This window comes from Rhamphochromis longiceps, linkage group LG13, assembly GCF_057381845.1.
Source record: "Rhamphochromis longiceps isolate RC_006_pf linkage group LG13, R_longiceps_female_GT1.1, whole genome shotgun sequence".
In the NCBI taxonomy this organism is placed as follows: Eukaryota; Metazoa; Chordata; class Actinopteri; order Cichliformes; family Cichlidae; genus Rhamphochromis; species Rhamphochromis longiceps.
In genome coordinates, this window is record NC_140569.1 from 15,073,613 (window position 1) to 15,100,677 (window position 27,065).

The window sequence follows — 27,065 nt, forward strand, 5'->3', positions numbered from 1 at the left end:
CAACGTTTTAAAATTAAAAGCACAAGGCTGGAGTCGGGTGACTTTAACTGACTGCAATGTTTGCGTAAAAGGCTCCTCAGCTTTTTTTTTTAAATCCAGCTGTTTCAGCATCAGTTTGTGCCTTTCCTGTTTACTGCTCAGATTAGGAGTTCTGATAGTTTTCATGTGACACTGCTGATAGACTTCAGAAGAAATCAACAGCTTCCACCACGTGCAGTCACCAAATGAGAGGACACACGAGCTGTTTTTAACTGCATGATAATAATAAAAGTTCTCCATCCATTCATTTACATTTATGCAATTTTGCAGCTAAATTATAGATGTTTTATTTCTACACTGGCAGCCGCAAGCGCCAGTAGGTTCCCTCACCCACCACACCCTGTGCAGACATCCACCCACCCTGCATGACTCACAGCGAGTATGACTCTAATCTGCTCAAAGGATGGAAAAGAAATGGCCCCAAGGACAGTGTAACGGAGGAGGAGCTGCTGCTCCGCTCACATCTATGTGCAAGTTTGAATAATGCCAAATCTTAAGGGAAAGCAACAGATTCCAGGATGGTGGGGGGGAGCTGCAGCAGACTGGCCTGTGCAGCCTTTTTGTATGAAACACACTCCTGTTTGTGTTGAGGATAACAGCTGTTCCAGATAAGCTCTTATTATTCGTTCGAAGAGAGGGGGAAACAGCTTCAAAAGATTTGACAGGAAGTTCAACAATGCTTACACAGCAGAAAAATTAAAAGAAAAAATCTTGTTCAGGGTTTATTAGGATAACCGGGCATGTACACATAAATGATTAAATGTTCTTGACAGAAAAATAGTACAAATTAGGTTTTCTGAAGGAGTATTATTGGTTCTCTTTGTAAAGGAGTCAGCACTTACAGAGCTGAAAGATGGACTTTTTTTTTCTTGCTGGCATAATTTGTATTTAACTATAGAAGATGATTTAAGGGAAACCTCAACAGACTGGCTTGGCATTTTGAGGTGTTTGAAGAGATGAAGCTGAGGTTCAACTTTGCACAGACATCAGGCTTTGCTCTAAGTTGAGCTAGTAAACCTCTCCGGTATAATAAATAAATACCAAGAGGGAACTTCTGACGATACTTGGCTCAGAGAAAGTGCATGCAAATTTAAAAGAGAGAGACAGAGCATGTAATAGTTTATTTATAAACCTCCTGATTTTTATTGGTTTTCTTCTCACTTGTAAAACTCCTGAGCCGTAAACATTTTGATTCTGCGGACTTACAGAAAAATAACCGCCATTTATTTTTATAATTAATACTTCAAGCACCAAATATTCTACAGCTACAGCTAGTGCCATCTCTGATTATAGCCTGCACCGTTCTTTGGTTTTGGGAGAGTTTGCTGAACTAAATAAGTGATTTGATATTTTCTTGTAGGAAACTTTGTTTAGTTCTTTTCCAAGACCTAATAATTTAGCAGTTAAATGAGAATATAATCCGTAGATGACTTGAAAGTACTGCAGGATCCAGTCCTGCTGAACCGGATAAGTGGTTGAGAAAATGGATGGATGGATATTTGAACATTAAATGAAGGCTATAATCATATGCACCATTAGAAAAACAGAACAATAAACTCATTGTATAAAAGAAGCAACACAAAGAGCATGACCTTAACACAGGGAGACACACTTGGGACTATTTTGTTTTCCAAAATGAAAAGACTATTATTTCTGAAAAGGAATGTGGGTTTTGATCTATGTGGTCAACATAATTGCTTCAGTCTTTGACAGTGAAAGATGACACGTCGCTATTTCAAGGGGGATCATCAGGAAGGATTCGTAACAACCACAGTCATCCAACTCGTACAGCCATCACTGAGCTACTGCAGGTTAAAGGTCAAATTGACTTTGATTTTGAAACCACGTTATTTTTGCATCCTTTTTCACAAGCAGACACTTTACCGTCTCGCAGGAGAAAAGAACAAGTGTAAATCAAAGTTACTGATGGCTATGGTCCAGATAGGTCTTGGGTTTCAGGGCACTGATACCGTTCAGTTTGACAGTGAGAGTGTTGCAGACACTGTGACTCTGACTGGGACACTTAAACAGAAAGGAGCTGCCATTAATAACACCTGTCCTTTTCCTTCTTTGGATAAATATGGAAAGTGAGTGGAAAATGTGACACCAAATGTCAGGAGGCCTCAAGTTCGCTGCTAGCCAGGTGATTTTTATCACCTGTGTGTCCCCATATTGTGGCCCCTGTGTCAGACTGTAGTTTACTGGTCTTTATGTGCTGTTTATGTAAACCTTGGAGGGGAGATAAGGAAGTGTTTTACAGATGAGGCTCACTGGCAACGCATTAAAGGGAAACCAGCACACAGCGGATTGTGAAATCAAAATAACCCGCTAACCCAAAATACAAAACACCCTTTCAGCCAAAGTCAAGTGACAGTCTGTGCACAGCCCAGTAGCGTCTAATCCACTGGAAAAGGGGAAGCAAAAGGCTGACCATATCTTATAATTTAAGTAAGGGGGACAATAGCATGCAAAAACATGGCTAGAGTCTATATTTAAGAGTGCCCAGCCTGCACACCTGTATTTGATGAAAGACATGGCACCTGCGTTCGCTGTCTCACATTGGCTCTGTTGCTACCCATATTGTTGGGGACTGAGCACAGAGTTTTTGTCAAGTTTTCAAAAGTAAAAAAAAAAAACACTGAAAACTGTCTCCTGACTCACACATAGTAATTAACTGCAGCTTTCAGCCCTGCAACATTCATCCATATAATATGACAAAAATCCCCAGATCCCTAAGGTGTGTAATATCAGACTGCCAGGTGCTGAAGTTCAAGTCCAGGCAGCCTCACGTTTTAATTCCCACTTTTTATCCTCAAGGCAGCAGAAAAAAAAGCAGGTGATCGCAAACATCTGAACGCCATCCCAAACAAACCATGAATGGATCGGTCTGGAGGAGTTAAAAATAAGCCCATTAAAGGAAATGAATCAACTGATGAGAAGAGCTGAATCACAATGTGACTCGACCCTAGCAACAAGGGTGACAAGCAGCACTAAACCTGTCAACAGTCCACACAAATCAGTTTTACTTTGTGTTTCCTGTGGCACTTTATTTTGTAAAGCAGCATAGTTGAGTTTAATTTCACTGGAAGTCCTTACTTCTTGAATGTTACGCTTTATCCTTTAAAATCTAATGAGAAATATAATTTACTCTAATATTCTTCTTATAATTACCTGACTTTATTTAGTTTTACTGTAAGTAACCTGTATTTCCAGCAGGTTTTTTCAAGTTCAAAAAAATTATTTTTAGGAACACTTAACTAATTTTGCATGTATAATTTTCTCAAAGCAGAAGAGCGAGTCAATATAATCATACGGATTTATTGTAAGTTTGAGAAATATCATGAAAACACCGGATTTAAGGCACAAAGAACATTTTGTGCCTTACATGTTATACTAACTACAGCTCCCAAGATGCGTTTCTGTAATACGTCATTACGTTCTATCCAATCACAGACTGCGAAGGTTTCGAGCCGCAAAATACGGAAAAAGTCTCGCGTCGGTCCTAGCTTTCTGATTCAGTCTGCGTTTAGTGAAAGTTGTTGGCTGCTCAGTGGTTATTGTAGCAGCATTTAACAACCCTTCATTTACTGTAAGTGCTGAAAGTAGTTTTGTTTTTTCAGCCGCGTCTGTTAAAATGTGATAAATGGATAAGTGCCTAGCTAACGATATCCACTTGGCTAACTTAAACTACCCTTCCAAACTATGAAGTTTACATGATTCAAAGCAAGTTTCAGCGATGGAGATCACACCTAAAGCAGCTAAATTACAGAGGGACTGTTGTTCACCATGTAGTTCAGTAGAGTCAAGCCCGTGTGACTACAAAGAGAAGGTAAGGTGTTAGAAGGGCTTAAGCACCATTTGTCTTACATAATATAACCTGGCATGATGGTTGACTTTATAGGAACTTTTGTAATTAACTATCAAAACTTGCCCATGCACTTTCCCTGTGAGTCATTTTCTTTCCTGTCACCCCCACAGCATCAACCGAAGCTGAGTGCCTCACTGAGGGAGAGGCTGAAGAGATCCAGGCGCTCCTTCATCTCTCCCCTCTCTGTGGCCAAACGCCTTTGTGTTGATGATGAGGAGAATGGCCAACAAGTTTCAGCAGATTGCCAGCAGCCCGTTAATAATCCTCCAGTGGTTTTAAGCAGTGTTGATGTAAACAGAAATGGGGAGAGAGAAGGGAGTAAAACGTTGTCTGGGCCTGCTCCCAAATCAACACAATATCCTTCAGGAGACTTTGCACAACGTCTCAGGAAGGAGGTGAAAGACAAAACAGAGACTCTACGTAGACTCAAGATGGTTAAAATGTACAGAAGCAAGGTATTGGCGACATTTAAATGGAACATAATGGGATATGTTTTTGGTTACTTAAACCAAAGCTGGCAATTTCTCACGACAGGTTCTCCCATCTTTCTCCCACAGAATGATTTGACTCATCTCCAAACATTGATTGATAAGTGGCGGCATTGTGCTCAAGCTGCGCTGTATGAACTGCAATCAGAAGTCCCTATTGATGGACGAAAAGCCAGCTTGTCTGAGCTGATTGACCTGTTCAATTTGGATGAGAGCATTCTGCACTTTGACCGCACAGAGGACGACTTCACTACCTAATAAAATGTTACAGGGGAACAATCACATTTCAGATGTCCTGTTTATTGTTTAATTTGTTGCTGCTACAGTTCAAGTTGTACACTTTATGTTCAATTTATCTGCTGAGAGAAGCTTAAATAAAACCGTAAAAATCTGTTGAAGAAGAAAGCTTTGCTCATTAGTGTTTCAGTTGATCAAGCGAAGGAAAGTTCTTCATGGTGAGACGCTCAACTTCTGCCCCAAGGAAAGCCAGGTTCTCTGCCTGAGCTCTGGCGAGTTCCTTCAACTTGCTCCTCTTAACGATTTCCTGGTAGCGCTCTTCTCGTGCAGCAGCCTCATTTTCTGCCATAGCTAAATACCAAACATGCTAGAAGATGAAGAAAACTCCCATTTGCATTGTGTTTAATTAGAGCTGAAATGGCTGTTTTCGTTACCTGCTGCTTTGCAGATGTGTCTCAACTCTGACACGGTGACCTGCATTTCAGGGAGCTGCTGTTCTAAATCGGCGCTCTTTTTAGCTTTTGCTGCTGCCCGCTTATTTAACTGTTCAATCTTTCTTAAGCGTTGCTGCACACTCTTCTTATGAGTCTGAAATTAAAAATAATTGCATTTGCATAATTGCATAAAATTGAAATAAAAATGCACATTTTATCTGAACAGTCAGCTGCACAAATTACACACATGTAGCTACTGTTTTATTACCATTTCCATCAAGGCAATACTTTTCTCCAAACTGGAAATCTGCTTGGATGTGTGACTTTCTTGATCTGACTTGCTGCGATGCTGAAAAGAAAAGAGTGTGCAGTGAAAGAACAGAAAATCAGCATCCAACAACAGTTGAAGTAAAACACCTTCATCATAAAACTTTGGATTTAGTTGGTTGGTTTCATGGGCTTGAACAATGGCAGGAAATGGCCACCAAAGATCTACCTGAAGTTTTTTTTTCCAACGGAAGCTGGCATTCAGGCCTGGAAACACATGCGATGCTCATTGACTTGTTAAAAATAAGATGACGGATGACTCATTTGATCTGTATTTTTTATTTCTCAACTGCAGCGCTCTAACTTGTGATATTACTCGTGTTCAATGCGAATTAGGTTGTAAACAAAGTAAAACGTATTTTAAAAAAAAAAGAACGGAAGGACAGGATAATCTTCCAACCAGTCTCCGCCTATTGAGTAAGAGTTTTAAGAGCTGAAAAAGGGGAAAAAACAGGGTGGGGAGCTGGCGTGAATAGGGTGTGTGTCTTCAATAAAAGATCATCCATCTGTGCTGGAGGATGGTAACAATTTGCTGCCCGCAAAACATGTGATGCTGCCAAATACCTGCCTTCATATCACCGCCTGAGGTTTGGCCAGAAATGCAAATGGGATTAATGTTTAACCTCAAACGCAGACATTTTGTTATTATTTTAAGCAGATGTTGAACGTTTTCATAAGTTGGAATTATACAGCGTAATGCCTATTCATTGTTTCAGTTTAGTTTAGAATAAAACATTTAAAAAGAGGCAGTGTTAGCATATTTTAGAATCTACATTACTGTCATTTTCTGCTGCTCCTCTGAGAGTCGTAGCATCTTGATATTCTTCTCCTTGTCGTAGAGGTCTTCTATTTGCTTCCTCATCACCTTGTTCTCCCATTCCAGCTGGATCATGCCCTTACGCACGTCTTTGCACGCCACCATGGATGTTATTTTCTGCTCTGCAAGTGTCTGAGCATAGCGATAATAATCAGTAGCAGGCAACGACACCATAACCACCTGAATTTGACCAATTTGGTTTGAATCAAATCAAATTCTTTGTGATGAGAGTAGGAAAAGGCTGACCCTGATGACATTTCTCAGGTTGTCCACGACGCTCCTGTGGTAAAGCATGAAGTCGGTGTCTGCGTTGTCAGCAGTTGGGTCTGTGGTAGTCACCTCCACCTGTCCCTGTTTAAGTATTATCTGGACCATGGTGTCCATCAGGAGATCAGTCCTCCTCCGGTGCAGACTACAGCAGAAGAGGGGGGGGAAGCACTCACGGGTCATTCTTCCATTAAAAAATAGATTTAATGTACTTACACTAGTCATTAAGTTTAAGGCTTGTTTTACAACTGCTTGGAATCAGAGTGAAAAATCTGATTTATACCTTTCAAGCGCTTTAGAAAGATTTTTAATTTCCTCTTGAGCAGCTTTATCCTCATTTCTCTTCTTCTGCAGGAACGCCTGCATCTCAGCGAGAGTCAAAGCTTTTGTTTTTACCTGAAAAAGACGTGTCCAGCAGTGAGTGCATGACTGCAAGCACAGAATGGAAATAGTTGTTTTTTACATCTATTCATAAGTTGAGCCGGAGTAAGATATTGTGCACATTTATGCATATCTTAATGGAACAGCAACTCTCCTCCATATTTAACCTCTCCTCGTCGTCATACCTTTTGCTCGCTCTCTACTTTAGCTCTGCGAACGTGACAGAATTTCTCCCAGGCTACTGTGCTCAAGCCCTCTGGTATGTTCGCTGGAGCGTCCAGTTCGTCCATGGCTCTGAGCATTTGGCTGAATGCATCAGGGGCCTGAGAACCACACAGACGATGCTCTTTAAACGGGTCAGAATTGTTGCTGTTGTCCATCTGGGCCCTCATCTTCTGAGCCCTGTGGGGTGAAAATTTGCCCACAAAAAACGATAAACAGTTTACAACTCAAATTATGTAATTTTCTTCATGCGTAGCCATCAATCAGGAAACAAACCTGGGTCTGCGTTTGAACATCTTATAGAGGCAATCGACCATATGGCTCGGAAGGTCTGAAAATGCCCTCCTGAAGTCTTTATCCAGCGACTTCAGAGACACAGACGTTAGGTTACTATATTGTGTTATGTTTGCCATCTCTCTCAGCCATGATTTTAGTACGGTATTTAATCAGCTGGCTTACTTTGTCTTCAAGGACAACATTGTCATACGTCTCCTGTAACAACTCTACTTCATCTTCCAGCTTCTTCAACCTCTCCTCAGTTTCATCCTGTCAGAGGAACCAATTTTAGAGGAGACGAGCATGTATGGAAATTAGCGATAAGCAGTCTTGAAGCCTACAAAATGAGTGTGCCACACAGGTTAGCTCTTAAAAAAACATGCCTGAACGAAGAGAAGGTTTTGTTCTACAGTTTTGGATGATTTTACTGCCATTTCTCACAAAGAACAGAGTGTGAAGCTGGCACTCATAAATTCCTACAGCATTACTGTGCACCAGTTTTCTGACCTTGTATGCCAACATTTTTTCAAGTTGGAGCTTGAGCTCCTGCTCTTGGCTTCTCATCTCTTCTTCTCTGAGGACTGACTCAACGAGATATGTGATCTTGAGCTCTTCCTGTAAGATACACCGAAACCAATTTTAAGCAGGATGTTATAAAAGACATTGCAAGGGGCAAATGAGAAGAGACGGCTTACCTGGTATATAGCTACTGTGCAGTTCACTTTCTTCTCTAACAGCTTTGCCAGATTTTCATCAAACCTTTCGGTCGCTTCCTTGGTGGACTGGTGAAGCTTTTTTATTTCAATTTCCAGTAGCTGCAACAACACAGGCCACAGACTGTTACCATTCACATCAGGAGTGAATTATAATTCAGATCAGTGCAAAAAGAGCATCTTATGTAATACCTTTTTGTACTTCTCCTTCTCCTCGCTGAGCTCCTTGGCTTTCTTTTCATACTCTTTGAAAACTTTTTTCTCCTCCTCACTCCACTGAATGTCAGGTTTGGTCAAAACAAACTCAGGCAGAGGTATTTCCTGTGGAGTAAATTCAATAGAAACTATGTGCCCTTCTTGCTCATTTGTCTAATTTAACTGACGCTGCTTAGAAAAGAATTCAAGTTTTAAAAAAAAGAAAGAAATCCTGCGACATCATTAACACACACACACACACGTGGTTCATCTGGCTAGACTGTATGTAATATGAAACAAAGACATGAGATGTGGACCAGCTTTCTAATATGTTATATTATCTAATTACAGAATACATTATTATCTATAACTACCAGTAATTAAAAAACAGTATAGTTTTAAATAGCTAAGTACATCATGTTGTATTTATTTATATTATCTTCTAACTTAAAAGACTGTTTTGGTTTGGTTTTCTGTTTTTTAAATTGAATTACATTCTACAACAGCATTCAAATGTCTTATTCAACCATATACCCCCGAAACCCCGTCTTCCCACTTGAGAGCAGATCATCTAACAATTAAAAAGTCAGTGTTTCAATTCCTGGCTACTCTAGTCTGCATGTCAAAGCGGCAATAGTCAAGGTGCTGAAGCATGATTTTCAAAGGCACAGAATAAAGTGCTACATGAATGTGTGTGTGTTTATAACTATACTGTTTTTTTTTTCTCCTCTTAAGCCCGGTTGAATCGGGCTTAAGAGGAGAAGGGCACTTCATAGGTACCAGTTCATTTAACATAAAACTCTATTTTATATTTAATTGTATTCTGCATTTGGAGACAATCTCAAAATTAACAGATTGATCAAAGAAGTGAGTAGATAATATTTCATACTGTGTTCTGCTGTCTACTGGTCTACTTCAGCATTAATGTCTTAAAAAAATGTTTTGATGGTCACCATTTTCAAGATGTCCTCTTTTTTCACTTCAAGTACTCCATCCATCATGTCATCAAGAGCCCTTTCTCTAGAATCATCAGCCTGCAATTGAACAATAGAACAACAAAACCCATTAACATGGCAGAACTGAGCTATCCTCACCATCGAAGCAATCATCCTTTATGGAAGTATTTTAACATGTAAAAACCGAAAAACAAAAACATATTTTTTTTGTTTTGTGGCAGCATACTTGGGCAGCCAAACGACGTTCCTCCTCCAGCTTTCTCCTCTCCTCCTCTTCTTTCTGCTCCGCTGTGAGGTACCGTTCAGCTCTTATCTGGAGTTGGACAAAGTTGACATCTCATAAGACAAAAACCACACACCATTTCACACTTTGGTAAAAGAACAAACAAACAAACGAGCAGTTCAACTTGTACAGATGCTTTGTCCCCTGAACTTTCTCTGAACCCTCTGTGAACTGATTAGATGTTTCAAGAGGACAGTAACCTCAGAGACTTCCACTGCGAGCAGCCTCTCTGGCCACTCGCTGTTGGTCAGGCTGGGCTCCCACAGCTCCTCGTGCATGTCCAGCTGCAGCATGATTTCTCTGATGTGCTTGTTCCTGTCTCTCACACGTTTGAGCTCCTTCATCTTCTGCTTGTGTAATGCCTCAAAGTCAGCGTTGAAAGCCGTCTTGACGCGATAAATCACATCCTGCAATGTGCAGATTAGTGAAATTGGGCAAAGAAAACCTGCTATTAATGATCAGCATGACAATATGATGAAGTTGCTCTTTATTTCCATAATTATTATTTTTAAGAAAGTGTTTTAATTACAGTTCTGGATATTCCCTGAATATAAAGACATAATTATTGCACCTTTTTGAAACAGGTTCCCACCTGTAACAAAACAATCTGGTTGATCCTCTGCTCTATGGTTTTCAGGCTGAACTGATCGTAGACATAAGGATTTGAATATCCTAACTGAGCCGAGATACTCCCCGTCACAGTGGCAGTCTCAGCGTCCTGGACTTTCTTCTCCTCCTCTTCTTCTTGTGCACTGAGATCTTTCTTTAGGTTGCCTAGCTGAGGGTTAAAGGTGGACACAAGGGCTGAGATAAACAGTGAGGACTGAATCTGTGGCCATGTGATTATAAACTTCATCCACAGGACATTGCACTAAGATAAAACTATCGAAACAACTCACTTTTAGCCACACAGCTATAAATCTAAAAAAGTTTCAACACTGGTGGACTGGCATGTGTTCAAGCATTTCAAAATGCTACTGCAGTGAAAGGTCAGATGAAGGACTGAGATTCATGGCATCCAATCATTTTGTAGCTGTAAACTTGTTTTGACTTGAACGCTTCAGCCATAAAATGTATTTCCAGAGAGGAAAACCCAAAACACAGAGGAGGCTGCGTTGTCGCAGCTTCCACTCAGCGCTGCATTACTGCATTTCTGTGTCACATTTCAAAACAGCAACACGATTTAACTGGTTCAAATTCATCACATGTGCCTTTCTTTGCAGTGCTACTCAGAATCTAAACTGTTTGAGCTTCTGGATCTGTTTTTCTTACGCTGCAGGCAGCTTTTTCTAACTTCCTCATATTTTGAACCCTGCAAAGGTCCTCAAGTTCTTTTGCTGTTTGCTCTTTCAGAGGGTAGTTCAGCACTTCAAGGTCAGAGTGAAAGGCCTGCGGCAGACAAGAGAAAAAGAAACTGCGATGATTAAAAAATGTTAAAAGTCATCAGTGTGATGTTTCGCTGTTTTTTTCTGACCCTTCTCACCTTTATGGTTCTGCCGATGACCTTCATGGTATCCCAGCATTCTCTCTTTAGGACATCACGGAGGTAACATTTTTCTACAATGTCCCATTCAATTTCCGTCCTCACCTACAACAGGGAAACAAATTCACAATCACCCGAATTCAGAATTAAAGTGTCATCCCATTTATGTATGTGTGTGTGTGTGTGTGTGTGTGTGTGTGTGTGTGTGTGTGTGTGTGTGTGTGTGTGTGTGTGTGTGTGTGTAGCAGTACCCTTGTGACCTCCTGCTCCACCATGGCCTCGAGTCTCCTCTCCTCCTCAACATCCAGGTTAAAGTGTTCAGGCTGGTTCTCACTGTCACGTATCATCTCCTGGATCTAACATCACAGGAAATACAGTGCAGGGATCCCACTCTTTGTGGAACTGTTATCATTTTTTCAAATATCATGTTATGCTTTATCTGCTGTATAGTATTTACCATAAAGTTTTTAGCTTTTAGATATGGAGTATTTTGGCTACATGAAATCTGTTTTTAGATCACTCTAATTACGTGTATGTAGGTTTTGTTCAGGTATTAAGTATAGTTGTAAGTACGGAGAATTCTCAGTGGATTGAAAAACGTTTATTGACACAGTAATTGTGTTAAATTCTTTCAGGTTTTATGCATGGGCATTATAATTTTCTCCTAATCTTTTTAATACCAGCATTTGTAATAAACTTCACTTACACTGTCGCGTAACTCTTTGATGGTTTCCATCAGGTTCTTCTTCATCTCAGAGTATTTCTCTTGATCTTCTTTTAGAAGCTGTTGACAACATGTAGACTGTCAGATTCACAAGAATCGAGAATCTCTCGTAAAAATTCAAATTAGAAATAGTAATTACTGACAAGAAAAGAAAACACTTCAGCCTGTAGCACAGAGTCAGTGCCAGGATCCCGATTGTGGACAAAGTAATTATAGAAGTTGATTTTAATCCTGACGCTTATATTTATTACAAGTGGGTGCATGCGCGTACCCACAAGCATGTGTAAATGAAAAAAACAATACTCAATCTATCATTAATATTCTTGCTGTGGATTGTGAAGACCAATATGTTCATCCTCTTAAACACAGAGATCCAAAGTGTAATCAAAGAAACAAATAAATCCTCTTATGGATGAGAGGGTGAGCTACACTGACTTATAACAACAGTGAGAAAACAGCACTGCCCTGTATATTCATCAACCCAATAGAAACTGCCTCTACATTGAAAGAGAATATAAAACAGACCTGCCACCTATTTTTTAACAGTTCTCAGGACAAATTTTATTTTGTCCCCGCTGAGACTCGTCTAATATTTTGAAACAAAGAAGCCGTGAAGGTTCAGTATGACCAAAATCCCAGAATCAAACTGAGTAAAACCTCATGATCGTATCAGAAAAATTCAGAGAAGTTTCTTCATCCTCTGCTGAACAACCTCTGAACTGTGATGTGCTCCCTCAGATTTATCAGGTCATGGTTCATGTGAAATGGGTTGTTGTGATTGGTCAGAATTTGCCTTTGATAACTTCATAAATATCACCTTTTACTTATATATAAAGGAAAACACATTTAGTTTTTATTTATTTAAATATTTCCTTTGTATTAATTGAAAATAAATACTAAGACACTTACTCATCTTATCACGGTGGGCCCGTTAGTGGAGTGGGTGGGTTCAGGCCCCTTAGGCCCACCCACAACGCCGTGGTAGATGTAGCATAAATCAGACTAGAAAGTGCCTCTTTCCGATGTGTGATAAGATAATCAGTGAGGTTTGCTAAACCTAAAATTTAAAAACCTGCCACACCTTCAACATCAATTTATTGTTAACAAAATTCTTTGTCAGGTGACAAAGTACCTAACATGCTCTTACACATGTTTATGTTCTTTACTGCGCTATACCTATAGCTAATTGGTTTTCTTACTCCATAAAAAAAATAAATCAAGCTGTTGCACAGAGTGACTGCATGCCAAAAACCACACAGCTGTTTTTCCAGCTAGATACCACACACTGGTGCAAAGGGGACTTTTGTAACCTTCCAATCTGCAAGCGCGTAGAAAACCCCCCCAGCAGAATAAGTATCTAAAAATAGTAGACAACATCCAGATGTCATTCCACCACCACAAATATCACAGCATATTAGTCACTGACCCCCTCTCGCCTGCTTTCCAGCCAGGTGGGCTGTGAAGGTGGAGCACGTAGGAGGTTGTTATCGTCCCTATCTCGCTCTGTCACATTGACAGATGGTCCACCACTGACCTATGACACATAAAAATAACTCAAAGATTTAGATAAGTAAACAGTAAATGGCACACAAGCAATAAATAGCAGTTTATATCTATTACAACTGATAAGATATACTTTATTTAGCATAAGAGCTGGAAAATTCCCATGTTACAACAGCCAAAACTTTAACTACAGCCTCTAACAAACCAGCTTAAAAAGCTGAATAGTTTAGTAATAAAGTACAATATGGCCAAAAAAAGATTTAAAAAAATTAAAGACATATATGACAATTAAAAGAAATGAGCTAAAAACAAAAAACCTACATGAAAAATCCAGTAACAAACATATTTTAAAAACAAAATATAAGAAAATTAAAACAGTGTATTAAATGGAGTAACGAAAAAACATCAGGCCCTTTCTTAAGAAGAAAAAGTTAGGTTTAATTGGTGCTTAAAATAAGTTTGTCACGTGCATAACAAAACATTATAACTTAAATCTGTTTATGTTAAAGCTCTGTCGGGGAGGCGTTCCTTCAGATTTGGAGGCTGTAGTTTGGGAACTGAGTTGTGAGGCATTGAAAAACATTTACTTTTTTCCTACCACATTAAAATCATTAACAGCTGAAGTTAAGAAACAGCACTGAGCTACTAGAGGCCATGGAAGCAGGGAAGTCTGCACAAAGGAAACTTTTACAGCACTAGACTGCAGTTAGTTAATAGCTTTAGCCCATTGTCCTGAGCAAATAGAGCATGTTTTTACAGTAAAACAGAACGCAATGGATCAATTTAACCTTACTTACCTCTAGAGTTTCCGTGCCAACCGGAGACACTTGACCCCACACAGGAAAGTTAATCAGGATGGGATTTTCAGTATCAAAGATATTCTTCAAGAAATAAGCCGTAGACTTGCTGTACTGAGTAGCTTCATTCATCGTACTGACATCCCCACCTTTAACTCTGTGTGAACCCAAGCAGAAATACACAAAAATATGCAAAGGTATTTATCAGCTGTCATTTTAAGAGAAGACCGCAGTCAACGGTGAATTGATCATAATGAAGGCACAAGTAACAGCGCACACAAATCCATTTAAGAGTTTCTAGACAAAAGAATCTCTGAGAACAGACTACACAGCTTGGTTGCACAGATAATATTTGATCTTTTCATGGAATTTGTTGCTATTAATAAAAATATATGTTATCATCAAGCATGTCCTTTAACCCCCTCAGGTTTAACGGTGCAATGAATCTTTGTAGAGCCTAAGCATGTAACTTTAACCCTAGGCGATCGGACTGTGCAATTAAACTGTTCTATACAGTTTTGTCAATCAGGGAACAAAAATAATAATAATTTTACTTGAAGCACAAAAGAAAAACGTATTTTAAAAAAATCTGTTCTTTTCCTTCTCTAAAATACAGAGTTAGAATAGGGTTATCACCTCAGAGGTCTGTTTATGGCCCAGGCTGTATATTTATATGGATCATAATGAAAAGGTTTTCTAGTGTGGATCTGAATTTGAAACAATTAAACTTTTCATTGTTTCTCAAAGAAAGTATCCTACTGAAAATATGATGGATTGTTATGTGGCATCATCTGTGATCCCAGAAACATGCATGCACACCCGTTTTTAACATTACTGGCTTTGATTTTATTGTAAATTTCCAACTTCTAAATCAGTGATGAGAAGATGGAAATTTATGAGTAGGTCTGCTTGCAGCGAACCACGGCTAACAGACTTACAGTAGTGACATTTTTCCGCTACAACACCCTGAGGCAGATTCCAAAGTGACAATGAAAACAGCTCAACGTCAGAAAACATTTAAAACACAACAGAATCGAGAGGAAAGATGTTTTCTTAGCTTTTGCTTTAAACAAAAGCATTGATATATGTTTGCCAATAAAATGATACTGCCATGTTTTAATAAAGTCAATCCTTAATTCAGTCAGTCTTTTTTAGCAGTACTGAAACAAAGATAAAAGTCACACAAGGATTGCCTAAAATATGTAATTTTGTTTGTAAATTTTGTGTTTTTGACAAAAAACAATTGAAACTATAATTAATAACATGGGAACATTTTAGAGTATCTGTCACAGATAAATTAAACATTATATATATAGCTTGGTCAATTGGGGTTACATTTACAGATTATTCGCAATATTATTATTATATAAATAATATAGGCAGTGGGTTATACACACCATGATCTCGCAAATGGTGCATGCAAAACAAAATATTTCTGAAGCACTAAAACCTTTAAGATAAAAACGACTTGAAAACAGAAGCATGCAGGAACAATTGCTGTAGTCAGATGTGGAATGTGAGTGGGATGTTATTCTGAGGAAAGATTGTGCTGTGAATTTTATTAGATCTTTGTCTTCCTGCTGATATTCCCCTGGACACTAAGTTATATTTACTTACTTTTGTCCTTCATTGCCAGTTATAATAGAGAAAAAGCCCTGCCTTACGTAACCCTCATCAGCCTATTGGTGACTGTGAGCAACGGTTCCCTCTGCTGTTCACATCTGTGCATTATGTAAGCGTGACGTGCAACTTGTTTTACCTGATGTTAGTGCACACAAGAGAGCCATCTTTGAGGCCTACAGTGAGGAGTGTGCAACCGTCTGTGGAAAAGGACACGTTCCGGACTCCACCGAGACGGCACGAGTGACACTGCAGTTCAATGTACCGCTCCTAGAGGTGTGGCAGCGCCACAGGGAATGAAAAGCAGGATTCAAAAACATTCACAGTAAAAATGAAAAACAGGAAATTAAATGAGATCTAACCATGGACGCAGTTTGTCTAATCCGTAGTAAGCCATCTCGGGCCACAGAAGCCAACCATAAGCGGTGAGGGGAGAGAGCAAGAGAGGCAGGGCCCAGTGGATGACCCCTTACTTCCTGCACTGGTTTCAGCTCGACTCTCTGTTGATCAGAGAGATCCCCTTTGTCCTGAGAGAACAGATCAGAGAGTAGAATAATAAGATTCAAAATGCACACCTGAGACCATTACGTATGTAAAACTACAAAAACAAATCAGAGTGATGCTATGCTGTGACTTAGTTATACAGATGATTTGAGAAGAAAAAAGCCAAAAAAGACAGCAGCAAACCTCAGGAAGTACAAATCGCTGAAGTGTTTTACTCCTGTGGCAGTAAGCAAAGATCTCACTTAATCCCAGAACACAGCTTGTAAGTGGACGAGGCACGGTGAATGTGAACACTTTGAGGACGTGAGAAGACAGGCAACCATGTCGGTCTATACTATCTGGACCTGCAGAACAGCAGACACGTTGTAATATGCAATGAAAAACAGATAAATTGAGAATTACAAACTGCCAAGCCTGTTTTTTTTCTGTCGCTTTAATCTCAAAGATGGCCCCTTAAAGCAAACTAGCATCTCAGCGTTAGTATTAGAACTCTCAATTTGGTGTTTGCTTCTTCTTTGTGTCTTTGTGTGTGTTGCCCAACATAGTTTTCCAGTCTGCTGTATAAATAAAGGGTGTGATTTTGTAAACTGTTCACTCGCTGTATTCATTTTAACTGTGTCAGTAACAACATGTCTAAACATTTCTGTGTGATACATCACGTTAAGTACTATTAATCCATTATGGGAACGTGGTCTAGTGTCGGTTCCTTGTTTTGAACACTGCCAAGATATTTCCTTGGATAAATAAAACATAATGGATAAATAATGCATTTTTTCAGGCTTAAAACAATAAGAACAGAAGACAAGAAGAAGCCTATCATTCATCGTTTATTAAACCTGTGTAAAGTACTGTTTAAAATCTCAGGCTGTCTCCCAGTTCTTTATATTTTGCTCCTACAATGGGAGATAGGTGCAGTGAAACGTGCAAACATAAATGGAAATATAGTACATGAGACAAGAACAGTTTCCACAGTTCTATCAAATCTTTAAAGTCAATATTTGGTATGCCCAGCTTCATTCTTCAATATAGCATGAACTCTTTTAGGCAGCCTTCTTGTCATTTCATTAAGTAATCTTCAGGAGTAATTTTCCAGGTTTTTTGAAGGAAATTTAAAGCTCTTCTCTGGATGATGGCTGCTTTTTTTTGTTTTTGTTAAGAAGATTCCACGTGGTTTCCATAATGTTTAGGTGTGGGTTCTGGGGAGGATGATCTATGGCTCATAGTGTCCCAGTGTGTGTTCTTTTAGTCCTCCCACTTCTTTTGTCTTCATTTTTCAAGTTTCCTCAATTTTTTTTAAGGACACACTGTACACCATGTCAAGATATCCAAAGTTTTTAGCTAAAAGGAATCACCTTTGGGAATCATCTTGTTGAAGAAAAAATAAAATTGTATGCCTTTCAAAATGCATTTTTTGGGACTTTTTAAAATCTGACTAAAGAAATGGAAGCAAAATTCATGCCTTTGCAACGAGCTGCTAATAACAAAGTCCTAAAGATACAATTTAAAACTGATTCTTTCAGAATCAGAAAGACTTTATTTATCCCCAAGGGGCAATTAAGATACAACAGAGCAGCATGACGTTGAAGATAAGGGCAGGGCATAAACAAGCAATAAGAGTGAGAAGTTCCAAAGTTTTTTGTTATATGTCAACATAACACTCAAAAGACCTTCAGAAAGCCAGGAGAACTACTGCTAAAGACCACTTTAAGAAAAGACAAGAAAGCCTTGCTCCCTGGAAACAAATCATAAAGAATGGATAGGTGACTCAAGACTTTTCACAGTACTGTAAGTGGAATATAAAGGAAACCACGGGAACCAGGACATGATCCTTAAGTTTCGCTTGTACTTTATTTCCATTAATCACCTTCCAAACCTCTCCTCGCCCACAGGAGATGATTCAACTTTTGGTTTCAAAATGAATTTTTGCTTTTTGCAGATTCTCAAACCTCACTCCTCTCATGTATGCAGTGCCCCTCCTTGGCTAAATGTTTACATTTTTTTTAACTGCCTTAGTTTACTACCCTACCCCATGATTTAATGATTCATTTATTAGACTTGAGATTCTCACATTGCCTCTGAGACACTGCCAAAAAATCCTACTATTTTTCAAGAGGGATTCACGCTCTTAAAAAGGTACCACAGTAATTTATGTTCTACAGATTCTTTTTTTTTTAAAGAACAACTCTGTCCTATCATAAAACTGTTTTAAAATGATTTAAACATCTAGAGACTAAGTAGAGAATTCATCAACACTTTTAGTTTTGTACCTCCAAGGTTCTGGGTAGGCAGAGAGAGCAATGTAAGCAGGCTACTGTCCTTTTTTCTGTCCTCTTCACCAGCACACAGTGCAAGAACTTTCACCTCGTTCATGTCCCTGTTGCACTGAGCGGAAAGAGACAAAATGCATCCAGAAAGAACTGGAAAATAAACCCACACATTGCATTGGTTACAGTAGTAGGACCACACATTTCTGCAACGCTACAGTGTGTGACAGTTCTTATCTAGTTACACTGATGTGTGCTGTAATTTAATGTTGATTTATAATATTTTGAAAGGAGTAAGAATAAAAGCATTTACCTGTGTACCCTATGACTGAAAACATCTTGGACGGCCTAGCTTCTAAGACATAGATATGTGAATCTGAGCCACCGGTGAAAAGATAGTGCCCGTCATGATCAAAACTGTAAAAGTAAACACATTTTTATTTGCTTTTCTGAGCAGAAGGGGAGAAGAAGTCACCCTCTAATTCATGCTTCCATGTCACAAATATAATAATATATAATAATATAATATAATATAATATAATTTTGTGTGCAGTTTTTAACTGAAATGCCCGTGAAAGCATCACAAAAATGGAAGATACTTACACTAAATGATCAACAGCACTGTGGTAAAGGAGAACCTCGTGCACCAGGCGAGGCCTCTGCTCCTGGTTTAGGTCAATAAAGAGCACTTTTCCTGTAGTTGTTCCTACAGCTGCATAGTGTGCAACAGGACAGCAGGCCAGACATGTCACCTAAAGACAAAGAGACTTGTGTTTTTTCTTAAAAATGTCAATTTTACACATTTTATATTAAAGTGCTCTGTCCTGTAAGTTCTCCTGGTGGCAATCTGACCTCCACTTGGAGTGAGAGAGAACTGATGCAGATGCCATCTGAGGACCACAGTTGCAATTCTCCAGACTCCTTCAAGGACTGCAACCAATGTAAACACAAACATCACTGCTCATTAAGAGACACAGGCCCAAATTACAAGACGCTGCAGTTCTTGAGCAACACAGATGCTTTACCACACAAATGTTCTTGTCATTGTGCAAGAGAGTTGCTGTCACAAAGTTGCCACTGAGAACATCGAAGATCTTCACAATCCTATCTGACTGGGCTGGGTTCAACACATATATCTGCCCCTGAAAAGCAGGAGGTGTCAGAGTTTGTTCTTTTCTGTCATGTAACATATTATTATTTGGATATTTTAGGCTATATCATGTTATGCTCCTGCGCACTTAAGTACTTACGGTATTAGAGGAAAAAAGTAATGTTTTATAGTCAGGAGAGTACATCACAGTTGTGACAGGTCTTTCTAACTTCCACGTTTGTGCAATGTTTATCTGACTCCCTTTGATTTGCAGGTGTACCACGCTCTCCTGCAACACAGAACAATATTAAATTGCCTGATGTTTGATGTGCTTGTATACATTAATACAGTAACCATTGAGTGGGCTTGTACCTTTCCTACAGCAATCAAACCATTGTTGTTAGGAGTTAAACGCTGAAAGCTGTTTCTTCTGAGTTCAGGGATAGATTCAGCACCTGAACAAAAATGAAGAACAAATAATATGTCCAATGTGTTTTCTAGTCTCTGAATTGGGTAAAAAATATGTTCCACATCCAAGTGTGGGTTTGTTTACTTGTAGGATTGAAAAGGACAGAGACAGAGTGGCTCTCTGGGTCAACAAGAAGCAGGAATCCTTCAGCACAGCCCACATAGAGCTTTGAAGTGGCTGTCCAGCAGATGGCAGAAGGAGTCAGCCTGGCTCTGGTGCTCTGGTGGAGTTTGGCCTGTGCAAACACATGTAGAGCTGGGTCATGGAAAAAATAATTGTTTTATGGATAAATTAAAGATCTAAAAACTGCAGTTATATCACACAAACTAGAAAGTTACCATAATGTTGCTGACATTTTGAGAGGATGGTGCCTGGCTCTCACTAAAGGTCCCACCAGGTGCTGGAAGCTTAATTGTACTGCAATATGACAAATATGATATGCACATATATGTTATTATTTGACTCTTTACTTTCCCCACTTTCTTTCAACCTTCCATGCATTTGCAGCAAGGCTGAAAGAAACTTAAACACATGCATTTGCTGTATTGCGTTTACCTCGGTTGCAGGACATGAAGGCTGTCACTCTTTGCAATATTCCAGACAGTGAGTGAAGCAGTGCCCAAGGAACAAAGCTGAAGCCAATTCATGGGGTTGAATGCCAAGGAAACGACATCCTGTCCAGCTTGTGGTTGAGAACAAAGTAGCTCAGCATTTTCCCAGTTCCTGCATCAGAAGGTTATGATTACTATTACACTGCTGCTCAGCCCGAGTAACTGAAAACACATGGTACACAGTATAGGGCAGTGTTCTGCTTTGAGTGGCTTACCACACAGTAATGATGTGGTCAGGAAGAGAGGAGCAGGAGCCCAAATATGGACCACCGTGGCTTAATGCCAGAGATGTGTAGTCCAGTTGTGCTCCTCCTAAAGAAAGAGATGAATGAGCAAAAGTCCACATCTTTGGCAGGATTACAGTAAAAAATGTGGCAGTTTAACAAATTAAAGTACGTCTGCCTTACCCTTAAGTTCATTCTTCAACTGAAGCTCAGGGAAACTGTACACATATATCGACGGGGATAGCTTTTCCTCGGAAAAAGCAAAAATCCCACTGTTTCCGTTGGCTGTCAATGCACCAATGCCTCTGCCAGGACTCGGAAACGCGTTTTGCGTCCTTGTCTCCAAATTCAGGAAACATATATGATTCCCACATGTGTAGCATACTGTTTTATTTTCAACAAACTCGGTATTTTTGTTTCCGAAACCTTGTATCCACCTGTAACAATCCAATATCAGTTAATTGTTAACAAATAACCAGTGTCGTAATTGCAGCGACAACATACCTGAGTTCTAAACTTCCAAACTCGTTCATTTTACGATTAAAAAGAAGAAAAAAAAAGCCAAACTACGCAATGTTTATAAGTACTTTCAACCGGGAGAGCGTTGTGTAACCATAGTAACCCGCCTTTCACACTATTGGCTGAGGCGCTGTTTGACACGCCCACCACGGAAATAGTGTATAAAATTAATAATCAGCCATACTGCTTGCTCTCTGACTTTCTTTCTCGGTCAGGTGTAGTCGGTCACCGTTTCGGCTCTTCGTCTACCACCGTTTCGGCTCTTCGTCTACCACTTCAAGTGCCAACATGTCCACTGAAAAATGTTTCGCTAATGGTAAGACCTACGCTGTTACTCGGCTAAAACTGGAGGCTTTCTATTGATGAATTTTCCTCTGCCCTGAACTGATTACAGGGGAGAATTTAGGAAGTAACGAGATACAACACTAAAGCTAAACGCAGATACACTGTAGTTGCAAATCAAATAGCCCATTTAATGGACTCATTTTTAGTATGTGTCATCAAACGCAGTAGCGGTTTTTGATATGGGCGACACGCGCGGTTGCCCGGGGCGGCATAGTGGCGGCATCGTGGCGGGGGGCGGCATCACGGGCATCGGTAAAAAAAATAAATAAAAATAAAAATTGCTCGTACTCATGCTGCCCCGACGTCATGCCAGTGCATACTGGAAATGGCATAGGCACCGATCGGTTTTCTATTGCCCATTTGCTTGGAATAAGGGCGCCCTCCGTTTGCGAGGTGCTCCTGCTGCTTCCGGCACAGGGAGGAGAGGGCGGGGCGGCGGGGGAGTCACTGGCTGGCTGGAGCAGCATCTAATAACCAACTCGCAAAATAAAAACAAAACACCAGACATTATGATACAGACTTATAATTTGCACCAATGTTTTTTTCGAAATTCTATACGCGAAAAGTGAGCGCGAGAGCCCTCGGTGCGCCTGCTTGCTGCTGAAGTCAAAGTAAAACTTTATTGTCATCTCCGCTACATACAGCCCAGTATATAGAGAGACGAGACGACGAGGCTCCACAGCAGTGCAAGTAAACAAACAATATATATAAGAAGAGTAAGAAAATAAATATGCACTTTAGGACCAGGGGTAAAGGGATCAATAACAATTTAAAATTTATATTTTACAGTTTGATGATTTAAAGTCTCACACACACAACCCGTCGAAAGGGGAGCGGCCCTGCTGCTTCCAAATAGAGCACATTTCATTCATAATGATGTAAATCCAAGTCCATTATGTATTCATGATTTGAATCCTGGGTTGTGTGAAATCCCAGAAATACACCCTAGACAAAGTGAATCTGTGAACTAAGGTGTAGGTCTGTTAGGTTATGTTGTGGTGCTCCTCGATATGGGGGATTTGTGTTCATACTGGAGTGCAAAATTAAAACCAATGGAAGATGGACAAGAAAAGTTCAAAGCCATCAGGTGCTCAGTTTAGAAAAAATAGAAAAGAAGAGGAGGAGAAACGAGCAAAAGATGCAGGTAAGCAGACGTGTCATTGGATAATGGCAGGTCATCCTGAAACAATCAGAATCAGAATACTTTATTAATCCCTAAGGAAATTATGTGGGTTACAGTTGCTCCAAGAAGAAATGGTAAAAATAGCAACAGTAACAGACTAAACTCCAAACAATACATTATGTTACAGGTTTTAATATTAATTAGACATTGTCAATTGTTGATTTGTCCTGTTCTCATTGTATGATGAATTATGATGGCTGTTTGGTAGCTGTTTGCATACTATGCATACTCTCTCTCTTCATATGTGTGTGTGTGTGTGTGTTTCTCTGGTGAAATTCAGTATGGGTCCGACAACAGTTTTATGTCAATGGACAATCCTTAATGTGTGTGTGTGTGTGTGTGTGTGTGTGTGTGTGTGTGTGTGTGTGTGTGTGTGTGTGTGTGTGTGGGGTGGGGGCAGGAGGGGGGGGGCAGAGGGTGTGTTCGCCCAGGGCGCCAAACAGGCTAAGACCGCCACTGATCAAACGTGTTGTGAAATAAAGACTAAATTAAGAGCATACAGCTGCCAGTCTACAACTGCATCACATTTTCTGTCTCAGCTATGCCGAAATGCTAAAACATAAATTTGCTGTGTCCTAGGTCTAACTCTAGTGACAAATAACTGTGCAGAAATAACAGAAAAATAGCCCAAACAAAAAAATGAAAGCAGTAATACTTGACAGTTTCTTCTCGGAGTGGTTAATGAAATCAAAAAATAACTTGATGAATGACCCTCAGAAGTCTTTCCACCTCAGTATTTTTTTATTCTAGTTTTTAAGCTTTTCTTGTTTCCCTCAGGTAGTGCCGCACCTGGTCCAGTGCCCAAAGGCCACATTAGACTGTACAGCATGAGGTTCTGCCCTTTTGCCCAGAGGACCAGATTAGTGTTGAATGCCAAAGGAATCACGTAAACATGCATTTTATTACAATTGATTTTACAAATCTCATCCCACTCACTGAACATAACGTAGGTACTTTTGTGTTTCAGATATGACACCGTCAACATCCACCTGAAAGACAAACCAGACTGGTTTCTTGAGAAGAATCCTCTTGGTCTTGTCCCAACGCTTGAGACACCTGCTGGTGAGGTGATATACGAGTCACCCATCACCTGTGAATACCTGGATGAAGTTTACCCTGAAAAGAAGCTGCTTCCCTCCTCTCCCTTTGCTAAGGCTCAGCAAAAGATGATGCTGGAGCACTTTTCCAAAGTATGTTGCATGAAAACTTTAATAAAAATGTTAAGGGTTTGGTTTTTGTTTTTCAACCATCACCAAATAATTGTAATGTCACTATTTTCTACAGGTGACACCATACTTCTACAAGATCCCAATGGGTAGAAGGAATGGAGAGGATGTCTCTGGACTGGAAGCTGAACTGAAAGAAAAATTAGCCAAATTAAGTAAGGTAGGTAATGTATTTGAATCCCGTAGTTTCTTTGTCCATTAACTCAAAATGTAATATTACAGCTTGTAAAGGCAAAAATGTTCAATCATAGGACCTTGCTAACAAGAAGACCAAGTTCTTTGGTGGTGATTCCATAACAATGATTGACTACATGATGTGGCCTTGGTTTGAGAGGCTGGAGACCTTTGAGTTGCAACAGTAAGTAGCAGTCTTTAAGTTTAAAGGGTGTTTAAAATGAATGTTTAACTCATACAATAATTTAAAGAAACTTGAGGTCATCTGAGTGGAACCTAACTATACAAAGGTTTAGACAAGAGAAAGAAGAGGGATTCCCACATTGATCAGTGCTATTTGTCATTGTTCCTTTTGTGAGACCAGAAGGGTATGCTATGAAGCAAGTGGTATACTTTCAGGCTTTCTTTGTGTTTGTTGGCTTGTCAAAACTTGAGAACCCAGTGAGACACTACACGCCTCACAGTGTTGGATTAAAGACAGATTTTCTGCATTGCGCTCAATGCACAAAGGGGGACACATGACATAATTTCGCTCTTTCGCCACACAATGTGGATCAATCGAATGCGGCCTCCTTTTAGTCATAGACATTATCAGAGGAACTGCTGATAGGGACCCATAAAGAATCACTATAAAATCCATATAATGGCAAAAGGAGCTCCAAGTAAAGCAATGCTGCAGGGAAGAGCAGATCTTAAGAACTCCTAAGTTATATTTATTTTGCCTCTTTAAAATTGAAAGTGCAAAGTGAATTTTACAGATGTTGATGGTGTTAAGCATAATTTGCAAACATTGATCAAATAAGGTAAAAGAAGAGTGGGCTCCTTGACAGGGAAAACTCTAAATTTGTGCTTAGCACACTTTACTGATGCATTAATCTCACTTGATGATAGTTACGAGTTGACGAGTGTGGTTACATTGAATGCTGCCTTGTTCACATAGCATGTTTGCAACAGCATTTGAGTCACTGAGTTTGAGTCCAACAGCTTCAGCCTGTGTTTTTTAAGTAAGAGTGGTGTTGGTTAAAATTAAATCTTAGTTCATCTTTATTAATGGAACCTGCTCTTATTGTATTATTGTAGGGTCTTTACTTTACAATATAAAGCGCCTTGATGCAATTGCTGTTGTGATTTGGTGCTATTTAAATCAAACTGAATATTTATATTACTGAAACAGAACGTCTCATTTGCCTAACGTTTTCATTTATCTGTGTATTCATGTTCTGTCATTCAGTTTTCTTTAAATTACTTTCTTTGTCTTCTAGCTGTCTGGATGGTACACCTGAGCTGAAGAAGTGGACAGAGCGCATGCGGGAGGATCCAGCTGTTAAAGCCACCATGTACAGCACAGACACCTACAAGGCCTTCTACAAGACCTATGTTGATGGGAAACCTGACTATGACTATGGCCTGTAGAAAATTAGCAGTGAGACCACTGAACAAAACTCTCAGCCGTCCTTTTATATGTCCGATGAGTCAGGTCTGTATCAAAATACTGATGTGGCACGTGTAAAGGGAAACATCTGAAGAAAAAATGTGAATAACTTTTTCAATTAAATATCCATGAAATGATCATCCTTGTTTGTTTGGGTTTTTGTTTGTTTGGGTTTTTGTTTTGTTTTTTTTTTGGGGGGGGGGGGGGGGGGGGTTTGTGCTTTAAAAAAACAAACAATTTCATGCTTTTCTCCAGGCCACAGAGTGTGGTCATTTGATAAACTGGAGCTCCACCAAAACAATACAAGAAAAATATCAGATAAAGTGTAGAGATCAGTCCCATCTGAAATGTGTGACCACGCTTCAGTAATTACTCTATGAACAGTGTAGTTTTGGTGATTAAAATCTGCCACCACTAGGTGGAGCACTTAGGTAGTCAGCCTGGTGTTATGTAACTGACATGGGTGTTGCTCAGGCTTTTAACAGTGCTGATTCATGTTGGTCTGTATTATTTTTGTTTATATATATTTGCAAGGAAAAAAAGACATTGTTTGAACTTTTAATTTCTCAAGAAAAATGCAATGAAAACTATGTATAGTGAAAACTGTGCTTATTTATGACCAGGATTCCTGGATTGCAATGGAGCTGCAGGTGCTGCGGGTCAACAAAGGAGGACAGAGTTAGTCAGTACATGTGTGCACTGGTGTGGCTGTTGTTGTTGAAGGTGCACACAAAGCTTTGCACTTAAAATCCAATGCGCTGTGTAGGAGTAACTATTCAAACATTACAGTTTGAATAACAGTCTATGAATTAATCATATTTCAAAAAGGGACGGCATTTAGTCGAAAACCACAAAAGGAACCAGCAGAAATGGTCCCTCTGGGCTGACACTCGGTCAGTAGTGGAGAGAGTAAAGGAAACAGACTCACATGAGATTTAAAATGGGAAACATCCGGTGAAACAAAAGGACAAAAGTCAGATTCAGATCCCGATGGTCAAAAACTTGCACCTGTATAATCAGCAAAGAGAGATTCCTGTTTTTGATGAAGATCCTCCGCAATTCTCCATTTATTAGAGCTTTTTTGCCCTGTGTCTGAAAGCTAAAGCAGTCTAACCAAAGGTTCCAGACAAAAATATACATTGGGTGAAATAATGATTTGATCCCCTGATAAATTTGTACGTTTGCTCATTTACAACAAAAAGAGCAGTCTCAAATTTTTATGGTAGTTTCATTTTATTGGTGAGAGACAGAATATCAACCAAAAATACAAAAACAAAAAAACAGACATTACATAAAAGTTATAAACTGATTTCCCTTTCACTGAGTGAAGATTACAGACAGATGTTTCTGCTGGGTCTTTCTTTGTGTGGTATTTTTCCAACTTATAAATTCTG

At 39.5% G+C, this 27,065-nt stretch overlaps 3 protein-coding genes across 5 annotated transcripts; 2 read left to right on the forward strand and 1 right to left on the reverse strand.

Annotated features, from left to right (window-relative positions):
• The first annotated feature begins 3,475 nt into the window (after positions 1 to 3,475).
• Positions 3,476 to 4,792, forward strand: sfr1 (SWI5-dependent homologous recombination repair protein 1). The gene is made up of 3 exons (XM_085427937.1): positions 3,476 to 3,868; positions 4,018 to 4,362; positions 4,465 to 4,792. The coding sequence occupies exons 1-3, from the start codon at positions 3,776 to 3,778 to the stop codon at positions 4,651 to 4,653; spliced, it is 627 nt and encodes a 208-aa protein (XP_085284063.1). The 5' UTR covers positions 3,476 to 3,775; the 3' UTR covers positions 4,654 to 4,792.
• On the reverse strand, positions 4,679 to 23,179 carry cfap43 (cilia and flagella associated protein 43). 3 transcript variants are annotated; one of them, XM_085427933.1, is made up of 38 exons: positions 21,945 to 23,179; positions 20,976 to 21,229; positions 20,784 to 20,880; positions 20,513 to 20,680; positions 20,296 to 20,374; positions 20,042 to 20,192; positions 19,861 to 19,943; positions 19,649 to 19,777; positions 19,424 to 19,540; positions 19,251 to 19,328; positions 19,002 to 19,150; positions 18,712 to 18,815; positions 18,402 to 18,551; positions 16,318 to 16,478; positions 15,993 to 16,157; positions 15,770 to 15,900; positions 14,011 to 14,167; positions 13,137 to 13,244; positions 11,693 to 11,770; positions 11,238 to 11,342; positions 10,987 to 11,091; positions 10,776 to 10,892; positions 10,096 to 10,281; positions 9,704 to 9,910; positions 9,447 to 9,533; positions 9,218 to 9,298; positions 8,262 to 8,390; positions 8,052 to 8,171; positions 7,864 to 7,971; positions 7,540 to 7,626; positions 7,357 to 7,445; positions 7,044 to 7,260; positions 6,761 to 6,873; positions 6,457 to 6,622; positions 6,172 to 6,342; positions 5,335 to 5,415; positions 5,067 to 5,220; positions 4,679 to 4,983 (listed from the first exon to the last, which is right to left on the reverse strand). In XM_085427933.1, the coding sequence occupies exons 1-38, from the start codon at positions 22,121 to 22,123 to the stop codon at positions 4,811 to 4,813; spliced, it is 5,034 nt and encodes a 1,677-aa protein (XP_085284059.1). In that variant the 5' UTR covers positions 22,124 to 23,179; the 3' UTR covers positions 4,679 to 4,810. The 3 variants fall into 3 exon arrangements, with proteins under 3 accessions (XP_085284059.1, XP_085284061.1, XP_085284060.1); XM_085427935.1 differs by lacking the exon at positions 21,945 to 23,179 and adding an exon at positions 21,297 to 21,528; XM_085427934.1 differs by having other exon boundaries at positions 4,823 to 4,999.
• On the forward strand, positions 21,561 to 25,811 carry LOC146655527 (glutathione S-transferase omega-1-like). Its single transcript, XM_085427936.1, has 6 exons — positions 21,561 to 21,627; positions 23,617 to 23,725; positions 23,807 to 24,029; positions 24,124 to 24,225; positions 24,317 to 24,423; positions 25,502 to 25,811. The coding sequence occupies exons 1-6, from the start codon at positions 21,600 to 21,602 to the stop codon at positions 25,650 to 25,652; spliced, it is 720 nt and encodes a 239-aa protein (XP_085284062.1). The 5' UTR covers positions 21,561 to 21,599; the 3' UTR covers positions 25,653 to 25,811.
• The last annotated feature ends 1,254 nt before the right edge of the window (positions 25,812 to 27,065 follow it).